Source organism: Rattus norvegicus, chromosome 11, assembly GCF_021556685.1.
Source record: "Rattus norvegicus strain SHRSP/BbbUtx chromosome 11, alternate assembly SHRSP_T2T, whole genome shotgun sequence".
Classification (NCBI taxonomy): Eukaryota; Metazoa; Chordata; class Mammalia; order Rodentia; family Muridae; genus Rattus; species Rattus norvegicus.
Window position 1 is genome coordinate 83,043,348 of NC_141544.1, and position 15,810 is coordinate 83,059,157.

Here is a 15,810-nt window from a genome sequence, read left to right on the forward strand (position 1 = left end):
ATGTATGACTTTGCCTCTGTCTCTATGAATGAGACAGGGTCTCACTCTGTAGACCAGGCTAGCCTTAAGATCCACCTGCCTCTGCTGCCCACATGCTAGCATTAAAGGTGTGTGACATTTTGTCCCCAGGGTGTCATGGGAAAGCTCTGGCTTTGGTTCTGTTCCTGGCACCCACATGGTGGCTTACAACCATCTGTATCAGCTCTGTAATAAAAATTATGTGGTGGTGCACACCATTAATCCCAGCATCCAGGAGGCAGAGGCAGGCTGATCTGTGACTTTGAGGTCAACCTGGCCTACATATCGAGTTCCAGGCCAGCCAGGGTTACAAAATAAATTACCATCAAACATTCTAAAAATCTTCTAGTCCCAGGAAGAAAGGGCTTAACAACAAGTAAAGGAGAAATGAGAGGCCTGGACACATTATGTTAGGACAACTGGAATTTCAAAAGGCAGAAACATGTTTCTTATTAAATTTAAAAAAAAAAGTCTTCCCAGTGAGACAAATATCAAGTTCTCCAACGATGCTTATAAATCAATCGTAAGATGACTAGCTGCTACCACAGTCGCTCATTTTCCCGGGCGCTGCCTGGGAGGGTGACTGGCGTAAACTCTCGACCTTTTGTGTCTTTGCAGACAGACCCATCTTCTCCAATTGTCTCTACCGCAGTGATCTGTACTTCTGATGGGCATGGGCTCTCGTTCATCCCCTTCTGCATTTGCCAAGAGCTTCCTGAGGTGGCTTCTAATAAAACAAGCTCATCAATAAAACAAGCTCTTTCTGAAGATCTTCCTTAAACCCAAGAAAAGAGACAATCAATAAAACAAAAAACAAAAACCTTTACAGTGCAAAGATTGAGAATGTGCTCATTTTTTAGGGCCGCCATAACCAACCCTTGCAGATGGAGTTGCTTAAATAAGAGAATGAGTTTTCCCACTGGGCTGGAAGTCTGAGGTCCAGTTGTCAGCAGGGCTGGTTTCTTTTCCTTGGCTGGCAGACAAGCCACCTCCTTGCTCTGTCCTCACATGCACCCCTGGAGCCTTCCCATGCACCCCTTCCCTGTTCTCACAAAGACACCAGTCACAGTGGATTAGGCCCATCCTAACTTCATCCGGTTTCCATCTCGTGGTTTCTAACCCTGTCTGCAGATACGGTGACATTCTGAGATATGGAAGCATCATGGGCTTGGGTGTAAGAACTTGCAGGGAGATACAATGCAGGCTGACAATCCGGAAAAAGCAAGTAGGACACGCTTCTGCACGAACTACACACCTCTATGATTTGTATCTTGCCCCAAACAAATAGGCACACGTGACATACATAAATCTATACCTTTCAGCTGAGGCAGCCCTGAGGGAGTGGCTGCAAGGGGAGGGGGTGGCTTCTCTGTCAAAGCCAAGGTCATCTGAACATTGCTGCAGAGCAGTGGGGAATGGTAGAGAGGAATGAGAAGGGGTGAGGGGCAGTGGGGGTGGGGACACAGAGATGGAGAGGGGTGGGGAGGGGTGAGAAGTGGCGGTACTCTTGGAAACAAGCTTTCCCAAGAGCTATGTTGGTTCTCCTCTGGCCGATGTTTCTTCTCCCCTAAAGCAATCCTTCCTGGCTAGTTAGGAAATGAGGGAGCAGATCCAGACTCCCATTCCTTTCCCCTGCCCCAGACCCAACAGGCACATGTGATAGAAATGACCAAGATAGAAAACACGTGTCCTTAATGAGAAGCTCACCCCTTCCAGATATCCAGAGACGTACGAAAGCAAACTCCTAAACCCACGGATCCTATTCTGTACACACTGATCTGGGCCCTGTAGCTGGGAAATTCCTGATCTCCCTGTGGAGAGAGTGGATGTGCTTTACAGCATGTCCCTGAATGTCTGTGACTTTCCTCCTGTGAGGTTCCCCGACAGCTACAAGCCCCACCAGGAGTGACCCTGAGAAACAAGAGGTGCCAGCACAGCTCTTAGTGAATCAGGGTCACCCAGAGGCGCCCATCATGGTAAGACCCAGAATTTTTGAGTGCCTAGAACATGCCAGGACTTCAGGCATATTGTGGGATAACGCTCTTGCCCCAGACACAGGTTATTACCATCATCTTGCTGATGAGGATGCCAAGGTCAGCAAGGTTAAACCACTTGCTTCCTTCCCCAAGATCAAGAGCCACAGGACAGAGTTGGAGTTTGAACCAAGACAAAGCCAGGCCCTCTCTCCCTAGTCTAGCGCTGCCTGTCTCTGAGCCTTAGGCCTAGAGAGTCCACTGGCACTGCAATCTGCAACTGCGTGATCCTCGGCTTCTGCCAAGTGCAGCCTCACGTGACCACTCAGAGCCCTGCTACACTGAAGCTCTTAACAAAGGAGAATGGGACTCAATTATCATTAGGTCATGACACAAGCCGTACCAGGTCACCGGGGTGAATGCCATCACCCTGATTCTGGAGATCCCTTGGGGAGCCCTCGATGAACCAGGGGGTGGCTGCTGTGTGTGCTCAGCCTCAGTCCTGCAGGGGGAGGGGGACAAAGGATGAAAAGATTTCCAGACACTAAAGGAGTAGCCATTGGTAACCAACACAGCCCTTCTGTCCCCCCTCCTTAATCCGGGGTCTTTACAATAGCTTCTGTTCTGAAATGGCAACTTAATCAAGGTGGGGGTGGGGGAAATTGAGAACGAGAGAGAGAGAGAGAGAGAGAGAGAGAGAGAGAGAGAGAGAGAGAGAGAGAGAGTTTCACCTCACAGTGTCCTTGTGGACGGATCGTGACCCTATCACATGCTCTGCCTCCCAAGCTGCCAATCAGATCCAGTAGCGATGACCCCCTATTTCCCTGGGGAGGGTGAGAAGGGAGGTGGGGGTAGGGCAGAAAGAAGCTCCCGGGCCCTGGGGAAGAATGTTCTATAACATGCCAGATCATTCAAACCGGATCAAAGCCGTCTGGACTTCCCCTGCCAAGTGGGAAAGCACCAGCATTTCAGTTTCGTCCCCAAAGCCTTACACACCTTTTTGGTTTGTATCCTGGGTTCTCTGGGAAAGAAGGTTTTGGACAACAATAGGTTTTTCTCTTTTGGAATCTGGGCTTTTCAGCTAGATGAAGAGAAGTTGATGAAAAAAATCAGTCTAGACATTAATTTCTACTTAACACACAGACCTTCCTTGGCATCTGCCAATCAATGGGTGACAGCAGCATGGAGCTAGGGAAACCCTGCCTCACCCTGGGGGCCTCCTAAAGAGCCAAGTATTTGTTTTTCCTTTTTCTTAATCTGAACTGGTTTCTTCCGCAAAGCCCTTTCTAAGCAGCCATTGATTTCCGCAGCTCGAACAGCCCATTAATAACGCCAAGTACTCAGGAGTCCCTTTAATGCCTCCAGCTTTGTTTGGGTTGGACTTGCTCCCTGGGGTCCTCTGGGGGGAATCTGCCTTCCTCAAAGCTCAAACCGGTTCCCAGGGAGATTGGAATCACAGCCGCACCCCAGTCTGGGTCAGCGTGGGCAAGCCAGCTTGCTGGAAACCAGCCTGTCCCCGCTGTTTGCTCCAAGCACCTCCACCCACCGCCAACCTTCTCTGCGCCCAGGCTCCTGCCCTCAGTTCGCTAGGGGCAGACACCTGTCAAAGGACAAAGTGGTGACGAAGAAGAGAGCTGTTAATGAGACACACTGCTCCCTGCACATTCTTTGGGTAGTTCCAGATACTCTGGCTTCTCTCAAGGCCTCTTGTTCCAGCTCCGGATTTCACTGTGGTGATGCCCTCTGCATGGGTTCCCTGGTGTAATGTGACAGTGTCTCACACCATCCACCATGAGTCACTGGCTTCTCTGATGACCCTGACACCTCTTCGGCCTGGCGAGTGCTTACGCACTCCTATGTGGTCTGTGAGAGTGTAGATCAGAGTGTTCACCAGAAGGTGAGAGCTGGAATAAGGCTCTTTGGCTCCCTCAGGCTGAGCAGCCATGATCAGTGTGAGGCTCTGACGATCTAACACTCCTTACCTGACCAGTGGCAGGCAGTGCAAAGTTGTGAAAGTGTGCCCTTCCAGTGACTGCCTCTCTTCCACCTAGGAAAGCAGGTAAGTTTGAGCCTCTATCTTATGCAAACCCTGGGGATGCCAGGGTAGAAGGTCTGTCATGAGAATCTTAGCCATTTGAAAAAGCAGTCTTGAAGGAGAGGCCGTCACCAGACATGGTGGCATCATGTCTGCAATCCCAGCTCTAGGAAGACTGCAGCCAGAAGATGACCAAGAGGTTCACGGTAAGCGTGGACTACAGAGTCAGTCCTTGTTAAAAGCACTATGAAAGAAAAGGAGGAGGAGGAGGAGGAAGAGGAGGTAGAGGAGGAGGAGGAAGAGAGGAGGAGCTGTTCAGACCCAAAAGCATCCCAACAATGAACTGTTGTTCATTGGGGTAGAAGGAAGGTAGAGGAGGTGCACAGGGATCCTTCTTTCTCGAACCTTCCCTTCCTCTCCCTGTCTTCTTACCCTAACCACCCTCCTCTTCCCTCTGTCCTTGCCTGCACTCGAACATCTGCTTGGCTGTGCTGTGGCGAGCTTTTTTAACACTTGTGCATTCTGCTTCCCAAGGTGCTTCATCCCAGAAAACACCTGCTCCCCCGAAGGAGGTTGCCTAAATTATAAATGAGCCTCCGACAGATAAAGGTATGCTCAACACAGGAGAAAAGGGGAAAACAGATAAACAAAAGGCCAATCTGTGGCCCTGAGCATCCTGGAGTGCTGCAAAGTTTGCTTCCCCTTGGGTGGGAGTCTGAAGCCCAAGCCTACTTCAGGGTGATCTGAAGGTGTGCGTATCTCCCCCTGTCCCCTCTGCCTCTCCCTTCTGTCAGCTCTGCCCTGCTTCTCTCTTTCCACAGGCTCTGCCTTCTTCGGCTTGGAACACAGAGATGTTTCTGGAAGCCTTCCTGTGCCTCTGCCTTCCCCAGCTGGACGGGATCTCCCAGTCATCAGTTTTTTCCCTTAACTTGGGAAGCGCGGTGTGGAAGCGTCCTGTAAGTGGACTAATGGCCGATTCCCTTCTGAAGATCAGATGAAGGCTCATAGTCATTGATGAGGAGTAATGAGGAAAGGCAAGAAGGAAGGTGCTGTGGGTTTATGGGCTCCCCCATGGTTCCTGTGATTAAAACTTAGTCCCCACTGCAGCAGTATCCAGAGGTGGAGAGGTCACGAAGGTGTGGAAGGGGTGGGCTTCTGATGAACTCAGTCTCCCGTCTGTCTGTCCGGCTGCCTGTCCATGTCCTCCACCCCACCCCATTTGACAAGGCATCGTGAAGCTCCTCCCAGAGGTGGCCACTCGATCTATTGACTTCCAGCCTGCAGAACCATGAGCCAGATAAACTTCCACTGTGTCTAAGTTACCTGGCTGGTGCTATTGGATGACAGCAGCACCAAGTAGGCTAACACAGAAGAGAAAGAAAGACAGACGATGGCTGCCAAGTGTCTACTGAGCCTGGGCTATAGCCTGACTGGCATCCAGTTCTGCTCTCTCACTTCCCATGCTGCAAGCCTCAGAAGAGAGTCGCGGACGCTGTTGCCAGGGAAGCATTGCTGGAGTGCGTTCTCTCTGAGGCTTCCCTTCACCTCTGTCCAAGGCTCACCCCTGCCTCCAGGGTCCTCCCTCAGTAAAGAATGGCATGGGGACACACTCATGCACATGTGACTGGTTCCCTGGTCAGGAGCCTGTGCTGGGAGGTGTCCTGAACCATGTTTTCTTTCTGGACCTCCTGCCTAACTTGCAAACTCCTGACCTTTTCTTGTCCACTGTGAATACAATCTCCCTTCCTTTAGGTAAGGGCCAAAACCTGTGCTCTCAAGTCTTTGAGGCTATAGTCCATGCCAGCTAGAATTATTGTAGCACACATTTGGACAATGGCACACATGTACCCTCGGAACTGTGCACCCACTTAGGGACAGCAGACGGTTTCCTTACCCTGAGACCTTAGAAACAAGGAGACCCTTCGCTGAACCAGAGCCCTCTCCTGCAGACACAGGGGAAGAGTTTTGGGCTCTGAGTACCTTGCTGAATCCCAGTTGGTGCCTCCACACATCCTGCAGAGTTGGATAAAACAGAAGGTGTCTGCTTACATTTAAATTCAGATAAACAATGAAGTCGGTATGATTATATCCCATGCTGTACTTGGAAGATACTCACTAAAAATATTCACTGTTTATCTAAAATTCAGATTTAACTGAATGTCCTATATTTATATTTGCCAAATCTGACAATTCTCCCAGAACCCCCTGTTGCAGTTATTTTAAGGGATCCAATTACAGCCCCTGTCAGGACCACTGAGGCCCAAGAGAAGTTATTTGAGCTTCGAGAGCTCTGGGAATTCGAGAATCATCATTTCTTCCCTCAAATGCCTTTGAAACTAGAAAAAGATGTGTTTTCACTTTTATATTTGTGACAATCTTAATATATCCTCATGGCTGAACGTGAACTTGTGATCCTCCTGCCTCAGCCCCCTGAGTGCTAGACCTACGCTGCCTGGCTTAGCAGCATTTTTTTTTTTAGGTGGGCTCTAAGGTCAATGGTGGTTCATAGCCAGCTTTGTCTACACAGAGAGAGTTCCAACTACATATTGAAATCCTGTCTCAAAAAAATCACACAAACACACACACACACACACACATACACACACACGCACACACGCACACACACACACGCACACACACATAAATAATATATATATCATACATACACATTCGTATTGTATATGCTGTGTGAAAAGGCATGGTCATGTGTATAGTCTCTATTCTAAGATGATTGCCCCAAGCAGCCAGATAGAAAAGGAAGCAATCACTACCTGGTTTACTGAGGGGTCTAAGGTCAGTGAGACAATGTCTTGCTTACAGCCTGGGAAAATAGTTCTAGCAGAGCCTGAACAAGTCCCGGGTCTTAGGCTCCCTGTGCAGTGCTCCTTCTTATATGTGACATGTGACATGTTATCCTTCTCAGGCTGCTAGGCTTCAACTTAATTAGGCAGGAAAAGAAAAAAAAACCACCTCTTAGGGGACCCTGAAAGTGAGAGGATGTGCCCTGGGGCGCCTAGTGGGGGCAAACCAGAATGGTGCGTTTTAATTGATCTCTGATTGTGCCATGTAGATGCTATTTCTGAGTCAGCAGTGAAAAGTGAGGCCTGCCACACTGCAGGTGTTTCTCTCTTCAAGGTCTTTGTACAGGGGAGTGAGGCCATGCAAAGCAAAAAAAGGTTTCTCCTTTAATTGGCTGAGCAGTTGGGAGCCTAGAGCCCTTGGGATACTGTCCAAGGTCACCTACAGCCTCCCCCAAGCCTTCCACCCAGCTTATCCTGGAAGCCCCAAGAGCCCCCACCCTGCTGAAGAAGCTGGATTTGCACTGAGGGTGTCCCGGGAAGCTTTTGAAGCTCCGCACACTTTGCGAAGGGTTTGACAATGTCAGTGTTGCTTAGCAAGTCTCTAAGTGTTAGCGGTTATTCAAGTGACCAGGGCTCACACACGGCACAGCCCTGGAGAGAGAGGAGGCTTCTAATAGGAAGAAAGAAACTCTCACTGCAGGCTTCCCTATCTGGAAGGTGTCTTCCACAGACAGGGTGAAGGGTGCTAAACTTGAGAGCTGTCTTGCTGCTCCAATGACGTACGGTTTGCTGACCTTTTCATAAAGATGTTTTGACCTGACAGAACTATCGATTGTTCTCCCCCCCCCCAACCCCTTCCCTTAACACGTCTTCCCAAACCTTCCTGATTTCAATTAATATCTTTACATTTACTCCAAAACAAATGGCTTTGGCTTAAGTCATCCACCTCATCCTGATATCTGCATACCTAGCCCACCAGCAGGATCCTACTGTCTGTCACACAGCATCTGAATCCCAGTTCTCCTCTTCAAGCCACCAGCATCTACTAGAACCGCCTTGTCAGTCTGTCTACGACTCTCCCGCCTCTGTGACCTTTCTCTAATGGCCCTTCCCTCAAAATCTGGAGAGCCCCTCCCTCCTGCCACTGTGAGCTCTTCTCCCAGTAAAAACCAAAGCCGACCCCATTTAATTCTTCCAGAACACCGAACCAGAGTCTGCCATCACCCTCTATTCATTCGGGGCTGTCCTGCCTCCAAAGACTGTGAGAGTTCTGTGACGGCAGGCCACGTCTCCTCTGTGTGTCTTGAGGCTCTTGTAACGAAGTACTTGAAAACTGGGTGGCTCCAGACAACAAATATTCATTCTCTTACAGTTTTTGAGGTTTGAAGTCAGAAATCAGAGTGTCCAGAGTGGTGGTAGAGCCGTGCTGTCTTGGAAGCTTCTAGGGAAGATCTGTCTCTCAAAATAGCCTGAGACGTTGCTTCTTCACATGGCGGTCTCCTTCTGTCTACATTCATTCATTCATTCATTCAGTCAGTCAGTCAGTCAGTCAGTCAGTCTCTCTCTGTCTCTGTCTCTGTCTCTCTCTGTCTCTCTGTCTCTCTGTCTCTGTCTCTGTCTCTCTCTCTCTCTCTCTCTCTCTCTCTCTCTCTCTCTCTCTCTCTCTCCCCTCCCCCACCTTTCTCTGTGTATCTATCTCTCTAAACCAGGTCTTCACGCATGCTAGACAAGTATTCATCCATGAGTTACGGTGCTGATGCTAAGGTCCTGTTCCCCGATTGGTTCTTGATCTGTCAGTAAAGAAAGTCATGGGCCAATTGCTGTGTAGAAGGGACGGGTGGGACTTCTGGGTTCCTGGAAGAGGCAAGGAGGTCAAAGGAAGGAGAATGGAGTTGCCGTGCTTGGAGAGAAGAGAACCGGGCTGCCATGTGAGATCTCAAAATGGTGTGTGACCCCCACAGGCCCCTCTTACAGGAGAGTGGTCAGGAGACTTTAGCAACTGAAGTTTAGGGCAGGTGGGAGAGACGAAGATAAGAAACTGATAAGGGCATACGTTTCCAGGCAGAGATGAGCACCCATTGAAGAGGGACAACTCTGTGTGTGTGTGTGTGTGTGTGTGTGTGTGTGTGTGTGTGTGTGTGTGTGTGTCTTTTATCCGAGGACTAAAAGGAAGCCGGGTGACGGGTGGTAGTGCAATCCCTGATCCTGGAACAAAGGCAGCAAAGGTGGGTAGAGTATAAAACTACACGCAACAAGTTGCATCCCCTTTCCTCTTGTGTATGGTCCTAGAGACTGAACTTAGGCCCTCATACACAGTAAACAAAGTAAACAATCGGGGAACAGGACCTCCTGAGCTGCATTCCCAACCCCCCCCCTTTTTTTTTCTGGAGCTGAGGCCCAACCCCTTTCTTATAAAAAAAAAAACAATCATATAATAGTAGAGCCCATGCTAATCCAGCAGGACCTCATCTTAATTTGATTTCATTTGTCGAGACCCTACTTGCTACCAAGGAAGACAATGAAAATGGAGTAGCAGGGCTGGGGATTTAGCTCAGTGGTAGAGCGCTTACCTAGGAAGCGCAAGGCCGTGGGTTCGGTCCCCAGCTCCGAAAAAAAGAACCAAAAAAAGAAAAAGAAAATGGAGTAGCATTGGTTCAGGGCATCTAAAATTGAGGCAGGAAGCCATTGTTGGCTTGGGTTTAGGGTATAATCCCATGAGAGCTGACCTTTGACCTCTCGGTTTCTATTTCCTTAAAGACTGTTTTCTAATCTGTGCCAGGAAACCCTTCTCCACTACCCAAGGGACCAAGACTGTATCTAATCCTTAACTTTTTTTAACAGGTCATATTTAGCCACTGTCAATCATAATTCCCAAATAATACTTGCTATAACTATCAAGCCTCGTGCAGTTTTGGGATTCAAAATGGTGTTGGCTCTTCTCTGATCTCGTGCTCACACACACACACACACACACACACACACACACACACACACACACCGTAGTGCATACTCACCCTCACTACCCACTCCTAACAAACACCTCCATCTGCCCGAAAGCTCTCCCTCCTAGTTTTATGGTCTTTGTTTTTCAGATGTAACTCTGAGGGACCCACTCCTCGTCACCTACTTTTGCCAGTGAAGTTCCTCCTAAAGATGCCACAGCCTTCACAAGAGCCCAACAAGCTAAAGACTAAAGCAAGAGCTGATGGGAGACGTTCCAGATTTTTGCCACATGCCTAAGCAACTTTCTGGGAAGGGATGGGCATGTTGAACAGGAACAAACAGGGGACAGTGAGCTGGTCCCAGGGCAGTAAGTTCAGGACACCAGCGCTGAACTTACAGCAGGAGGAAACCACTAACTAATGCCAAAGAACATATTCAGATAAACTCCTGGCATTTGTTTAAAATCTTGGAAACCAAGCTAAATTGCCTTCCCAATGGTGTCAGTAAGCGGGACCATAGGCGGGATGGGGTATGCCAATGCCTTCCTTGTGGCTTGTCTTTGGCTGCTCTAAGAGGAGCAGCCGTGTACACAAGCTGGAAATCAGCAGCTGTGGAATGCCAGGGCCACCAACTCCTCATCTAGTGCTCAGTACCTGCCCAAGGTTTATCACACACGGTGCTTTGTGTGAGTTGCACGGTGAGCCCTCAGTTAAGATGAGAACAAATATGCCAAGTGTGATGATTCATGCTTGTAATCTCAGAATACAAGAGGCCAAGACAGGAGGATTGCCAAGAGCTGATTCTAGCCAGGGCTACACAGTAAAATCCTGTCAAAAAAAACACCAAACAAAACCAAAAAACAGAAACCAAGAAGATGAAAACAAGATGGGAGGAATTTGGTTTTGCTTTGTCAAGGGACAAAATCGCAATCTTAACTGGCTTTATTTTCAATTTCAGAATCTGGCAATATTTTTCATTGCATGAGAGTAAGTATTCCAATAAGCCAGGCTGAGGGGGTTGGTTTCGTAGACACAAAACTGCTGAAGAAAACAAAAACAACCCCCAAAGTATAGGTCATTTCCAAGTTGTGTTTTCTGTACAGCGGGGACAGACAGAGAGATAGAAAAGCAATTGGTTGACAAGAGGCTCTTCCGACCGGTGGACGGATTAAAGCAGGAGCTGCTTAATTTCACAGTACTTATAACTGGCTCGTACACAATGTTTGAGTGTGGTGTGTCCAATCTTGATTTCTCAGGTCAGATAAAAAGCTTAGTTTCAATTTCATCACTGAATGATTCCCTTTTGATATTTAGCCTGCTCTGTTTAGCCTGCAGTTTAAAGCAACGGCTTCTTATGATGTTCATTAAACGGCTTTGCAATAATCTACAGTTATAATAAATCCCAGGGCTTGAGTACTGTAGTAATGAGATGAATTCCACAGGGCAAGCCTGTTGATATTCTGTCTAAGCTCCACCCCCCAGTTGCCTGGCAACAGCCAGGTATGCCTGACTATAAAAGGGGCTGCTTGCCCCCTTCTCATTCTCTTGCTCTTTCTTGATCTTCCTCTCTCTTCTCTGCTTCATGCCCTCTTTGTCCCTGTCCCTTCTCTCCCCATTCCCGCCCCATGTTCATGCCCAGCCTTTCCTCTCTTCTTCTACTCTTCTCCTCTCATTAAACCTTTCCACATGGAACCCTGTTTGTTGGCTTGGTGTGTTCTGTCCAGGAAGTGCATTAACAAACAAACGAACAAAGTTCAGCAGGTGTACTGTACTGTCAGTAAGTAATCTTAACACTAAGGCTAACGCTGGAGGTCTATGGATTCAAAGCCAACCTGGGCTACATAGCATGATTTATTTCAAATACATGCACGTGTACAAGTGCATGTGTCACATGGGGCGGCAGTTCTAAACAATGTCTTTCGAAACTATTCTTTCAGAGTGGATTAAAGTTGGAAGACACTGCTTTCAGTTCTATGGCCCTTCCTTATGTAGGACAGGCCTTTAGGGGTGGGACTGAGAAACAAGTGACTGAAACAGATCATCATCCTGAAAGTCACCAGCAGTTCTAGGGGACCCAGAAGTGAGGCTAACCCCTCTCTGGCTGTGGTCTAGAAAGCTTCCTGAGGAGGGGAGACACTTCTGACCTAGGCTGCAACTTTCACAGATGGAAATGCTCTCTGAAAAGAGGGACCAGCTTGACAAAGGTCAAAGATAGGACAAAGGGGGTTTAGAAATACAGAGAAAGGAAGCAGGAGGTGCTGCTGACTTGGAAATATCAACTCATTCTTGGTAAGGGACCTCCCACGGGAATGCATGGGTTCTGGTCCTAACTTCTATTTAGGTACCCAGTCTTTCTGTGTCCTCTCCTTGGGCCTCTGGGCCTGTTTCCTCATCAATAAATAAAGGATTTCTTTGAAGATACTGCCACGACTCGAACATCCCCAAATCATGTTAATGAAAGGAGGCCTATGCCAGGATGTTGCATGTACCCGTATGATCCCCAAACCACCTTGATACTCTGTAGCATACCCATAACAAGAAGGCCCTTAGAAGATCTGATCGCTTGGCTAGGATATCCCAGCCTCCCAGACTGTTGCAAATAAACCTGTAAATTATGCAGTAATTTTTATAACCGATCTAAGAATGAGAAGCAAGGGGCTGGAGAGATGGCTCAGTGGTTAAGAGCACTGACTGCTCTTCCAGAGGTCCTGAGTTCAAATCCCAGCAACCACATGGTGGCTCACAACCATCTGTAATGAGATCTGATGCCCTCTTCTGGTGTGTCTGAACAACTACAGTGTACTTATATATAATAAATAAATAAATCTTTAAAAAAAAAAAAAGAATGAGAAGCAAGGCCTCGGTTTTCCTGTGCTGTTTGCTAAGACTGTATCTTTTCTGATTGGCTTAGGGCTGGGGATTGAGCTCAGGGCTTAGTACATGCCCAACCAGACCTCTACCACTGAGCTATGGCCTCAGCCAGAGCCGATCTTAAGAATGGTTTTAAAATGTTTGAAAGTGGGCTGGAGAGATGGCTCAGCGGTTAAGAGCACCCGACTGCTCTTCCAGAGGTCATGAGTTCAATTCCCAGCAACCACATGGTGGCTCACAACCATCTGTAAAGAGATTCAATTCCCTCTTCTGGTGTATCTGAAGACAGCTACAGTGTACTTATATATAATAAATAAATAAATCTTTAAAAAAAATATCTGAAAGCCACTGGTCTCAGTAAAGGATTTCTCTCCGAGTGTGACTTCATGCTGCAAGCATGAGAAGCTCTGGTTTCCTCTTCAAAGCATGGCTCATTTAGGATCTCCCAGGTTGCTGTCAATTGTCTGCGCTGTATCCAGCATCCAGTGGGAAAGTCATTTTCATCTCTCGCCTTAGGAGACGGTGCCTAGCGTTGTCTGAAAGAGTCCTGGGAACCTGAACTTTCCAACTTTGCACGGGAGCAGCAGAGACTGCTCATAAATGCATGTGAATAAACATTTGATCGATAAATGCTCACTGGCAGCATCATGGCACCTGACTCCTCTTTGCCCATGGCTGCCCGGCCTGTTCCAGGGTGTTTTTGTGAAGATCAAGTAAGAACTCGATCCTTTTACAAACTGTAAATATGGAGCAAGCTCGGTGGTTAAGTGGTGCTCGGGGAGCAGAATGAGAGAACAGCAGTGCTGGGTGAACGTGGGGGTGTTGCAGGCGTATATCGTTCACAACATACTTTAGTAAGGGTCAGCCTCTAGCCTGCCATCTACCAGCAGCAGTGGAAGAGAAAGGTTATCAGGATACGGGGGAAGTTTAGAAATAGTCCTTTGGGACGATTCCAATTTTCATCGTGCTTAGCCCAGGCCACTAGCAAACACCAACATGAATCAGCCCCTCCAGTCCAGTCCGTGTGGCAGACACCACACAGGGATCAGCAAGAACAGCTCAACCCAGAAGAAACCCTGAGGCTCGCTAATCAGCGAGTCCGTGGGAGCAGCAAGAATCTCGCGAGAATTTCTGTGAGTTTCTCTCTGTGACGTCACCACAAGTAAAGCTTAGCATCACAGCGTAGGGCAAACCGATGCACGCACATTGTCAGTGCAGACCAGGGAGACGAAGCGAAGCAAACCGATACTTGAGCTCCTCTCTCTGTGGGGGTCATATTTACATCCTTTCTAAGTATGTGTCCTTTCATGTGTCTGTGATAGCAAAGCAGCCTTTCACCTGCGTCTGCTTCAGCAAAACTTTCTTTCATGTGTCTGCTGCAGCAAAACATCACTTGACATCCCTGACTTTCCAAAGAAACCAGAAGTTTCCACTTCAAGGAGTGTTGTAGGGACTGACAGTAGAACAAAGTACAAATACCACCAAATCCAACTTGGTGAACCAATGAGTTTTACTGTGTTTATTTATAGGAATTCGGTGAGGGGTTACTCACAGGGGCAGAAATGACTCAGACACCGAATCACCAAAGCCCATCCCAGAACAGGTGACAGACAACACGCAAAAACTAGGAGCCTGGAGTGCACCGCACAGCCTGCATGCAGCTCGCCATGCTGGAGTGTGTCCTTCCAAGTGCCTGAGCCAGTCTACACCTCTTCTAGGCAGCTCTGCTGATCTTAGTTTCTTGAGGGCAGTTTGGTTGGTCCCTGCTTCTTCTCTGTAGCTTAGCTTGTCTGAGAGTAACTTATTTTTTTTTTTAAGATTTACTTATTTTATGTATAGAGTACACTGCTGCTGTCTTCAGACACACCAGAAGAGGGCATCCGATCCCATTACAGATGGTTGTGAGCCACCCTGGAGTTGCTGGGAATTGAACTTAGGACCTCTGGAAGAGCAGTCAGTACTCTTAACTGCCGAGCCATCTCTCCAGCCCCTGAGAGTAACTCTAATCAGTCTTTATTGTTTATTTTGAGGAGGGAGGAGGGGTGAGGTGTCTAATGAATCTTGTCAGTTTTAGGAATTTCCTTCAGCTAGTTTGAGTTGTTCACTTCCTATCTTGATGGAGCTTCCCTGAAGGATGGAGTGTTTCACCTCCCGTTTTTCCACCTCCTCGTAACATTCTGTCCTAAAACATCCTGTCTTTTTACTTTCCTTTTATATCCTGTGTGTTAAGAAGCTTTTTTCCGAGATGGAAGGTTTTAACCTGGAAGGAAACTATTATATAGTGAGGGATGGATTGATTCTGACACCAGCAAATGGCTTTCTCTTAGAAGCATTTCTTACCTTGGTTGAATAGGGGACCTTTTATAAATAAATAAGTAGATAGATAGATAGATAGATAGATAGATAGATAGATAGAAGATAGATAGATAGAAGATAGATAGATAGATAGATAGATGATAGATGACAGATGATAGATAGACAGACAGACAGACAACTGTATATGCTATTCACTTAGATGTTCCATGTCATCCCAAAACTGAACTGAATATCCCACAAAGTCATTGAAAGTAAAATATGTTATGAGAACCAGCAAAGGCCTGGTAGAAAGAGCCCCAACCAAGACAAACTCAAAGAAGACAGGCAGAAAGTCGTGTCAAGCTTCCAATGTTGGTCAAGTCTCTAAACTGTCTGTGAGCTAAGAACAGGACTTTTCTAGTTTGGGTTTCTTCAAGTTCCCAAAGTCACACACCATTAGACCAATGAATGAATGACCAGAACTCAAGAAGCAGAGATTGTCTTCACTCAGAGTCCATGAGTTAACCAAGTCTTTACCTCCTTAGTCCAGTCCATGGCCTCTTAGGTCCTATGTTGCTGGAGATAACATCTTGGTGATTCAAAGCTTCTAGTCTTCTCGCTGAAGGGATTATAACATGAAGAGGTGATAGTTCTGCTGAGGTGTCAGACTGGAATACCAGGAAGAAAGCCTCCACCCAAACACACCAGAGTTTCTGGGAATCTCCAAATTGGTTCTATTTTCCAAGAACTAGTGTGAGCTCAGGAGAGAAAGTACCTTTTAATTCTTGTTTCTCTGCTCCCAACAGCGAATGAGCTTGAGATAATCCTTCGAGTTCTTTGTACCTCAGGTTCCCCGACACTCTATTAAGGGAAAC

General features: G+C 47.5%; 1 protein-coding gene and 1 long non-coding RNA gene across 2 annotated transcripts; one reads left to right on the forward strand and one right to left on the reverse strand.

Annotated features, from left to right (window-relative positions):
* Positions 1-428: 428 nt before the first annotated feature.
* On the reverse strand, positions 429-15,601 carry LOC120095674 (uncharacterized). Its single transcript, XM_087577362.1, has 5 exons — positions 15,473-15,601; positions 5,921-6,039; positions 2,988-3,072; positions 2,395-2,493; positions 429-793 (listed from the first exon to the last, which is right to left on the reverse strand). The coding sequence occupies exons 2-5, from the start codon at positions 6,036-6,038 to the stop codon at positions 763-765; spliced, it is 333 nt and encodes a 110-aa protein (XP_087433488.1). The 5' UTR covers position 6,039; positions 15,473-15,601; the 3' UTR covers positions 429-762.
* Positions 8,654-11,054, forward strand: LOC134481095 (uncharacterized). The gene is made up of 2 exons (XR_015633534.1): positions 8,654-8,771; positions 9,920-11,054. It is a non-coding gene; the product is annotated as an uncharacterized LOC134481095 (long non-coding RNA).
* Positions 15,602-15,810: the final 209 nt, after the last annotated feature.

Excerpts from the sequence above, each read along its gene's own strand:
- LOC120095674 (XM_087577362.1), bottom strand. The coding sequence starts at position 6,038 with ATGTGTGGAGGCACCAACTGGGATTCAGCAAGGTACTCAGAGCCCAAA. Across the intron at positions 2,494-2,987 it reads CCAGGATACAAACCAAAAAG|GACTGAGGCTGAGCACACAC; the intron begins GTGTGTAAGGCT and ends CTCCCCCTGCAG. Across the intron at positions 794-2,394 it reads GCATTCACCCCGGTGACCTG|GAAGATCTTCAGAAAGAGCT; the intron begins GTACGGCTTGTG and ends CTTGGGTTTAAG.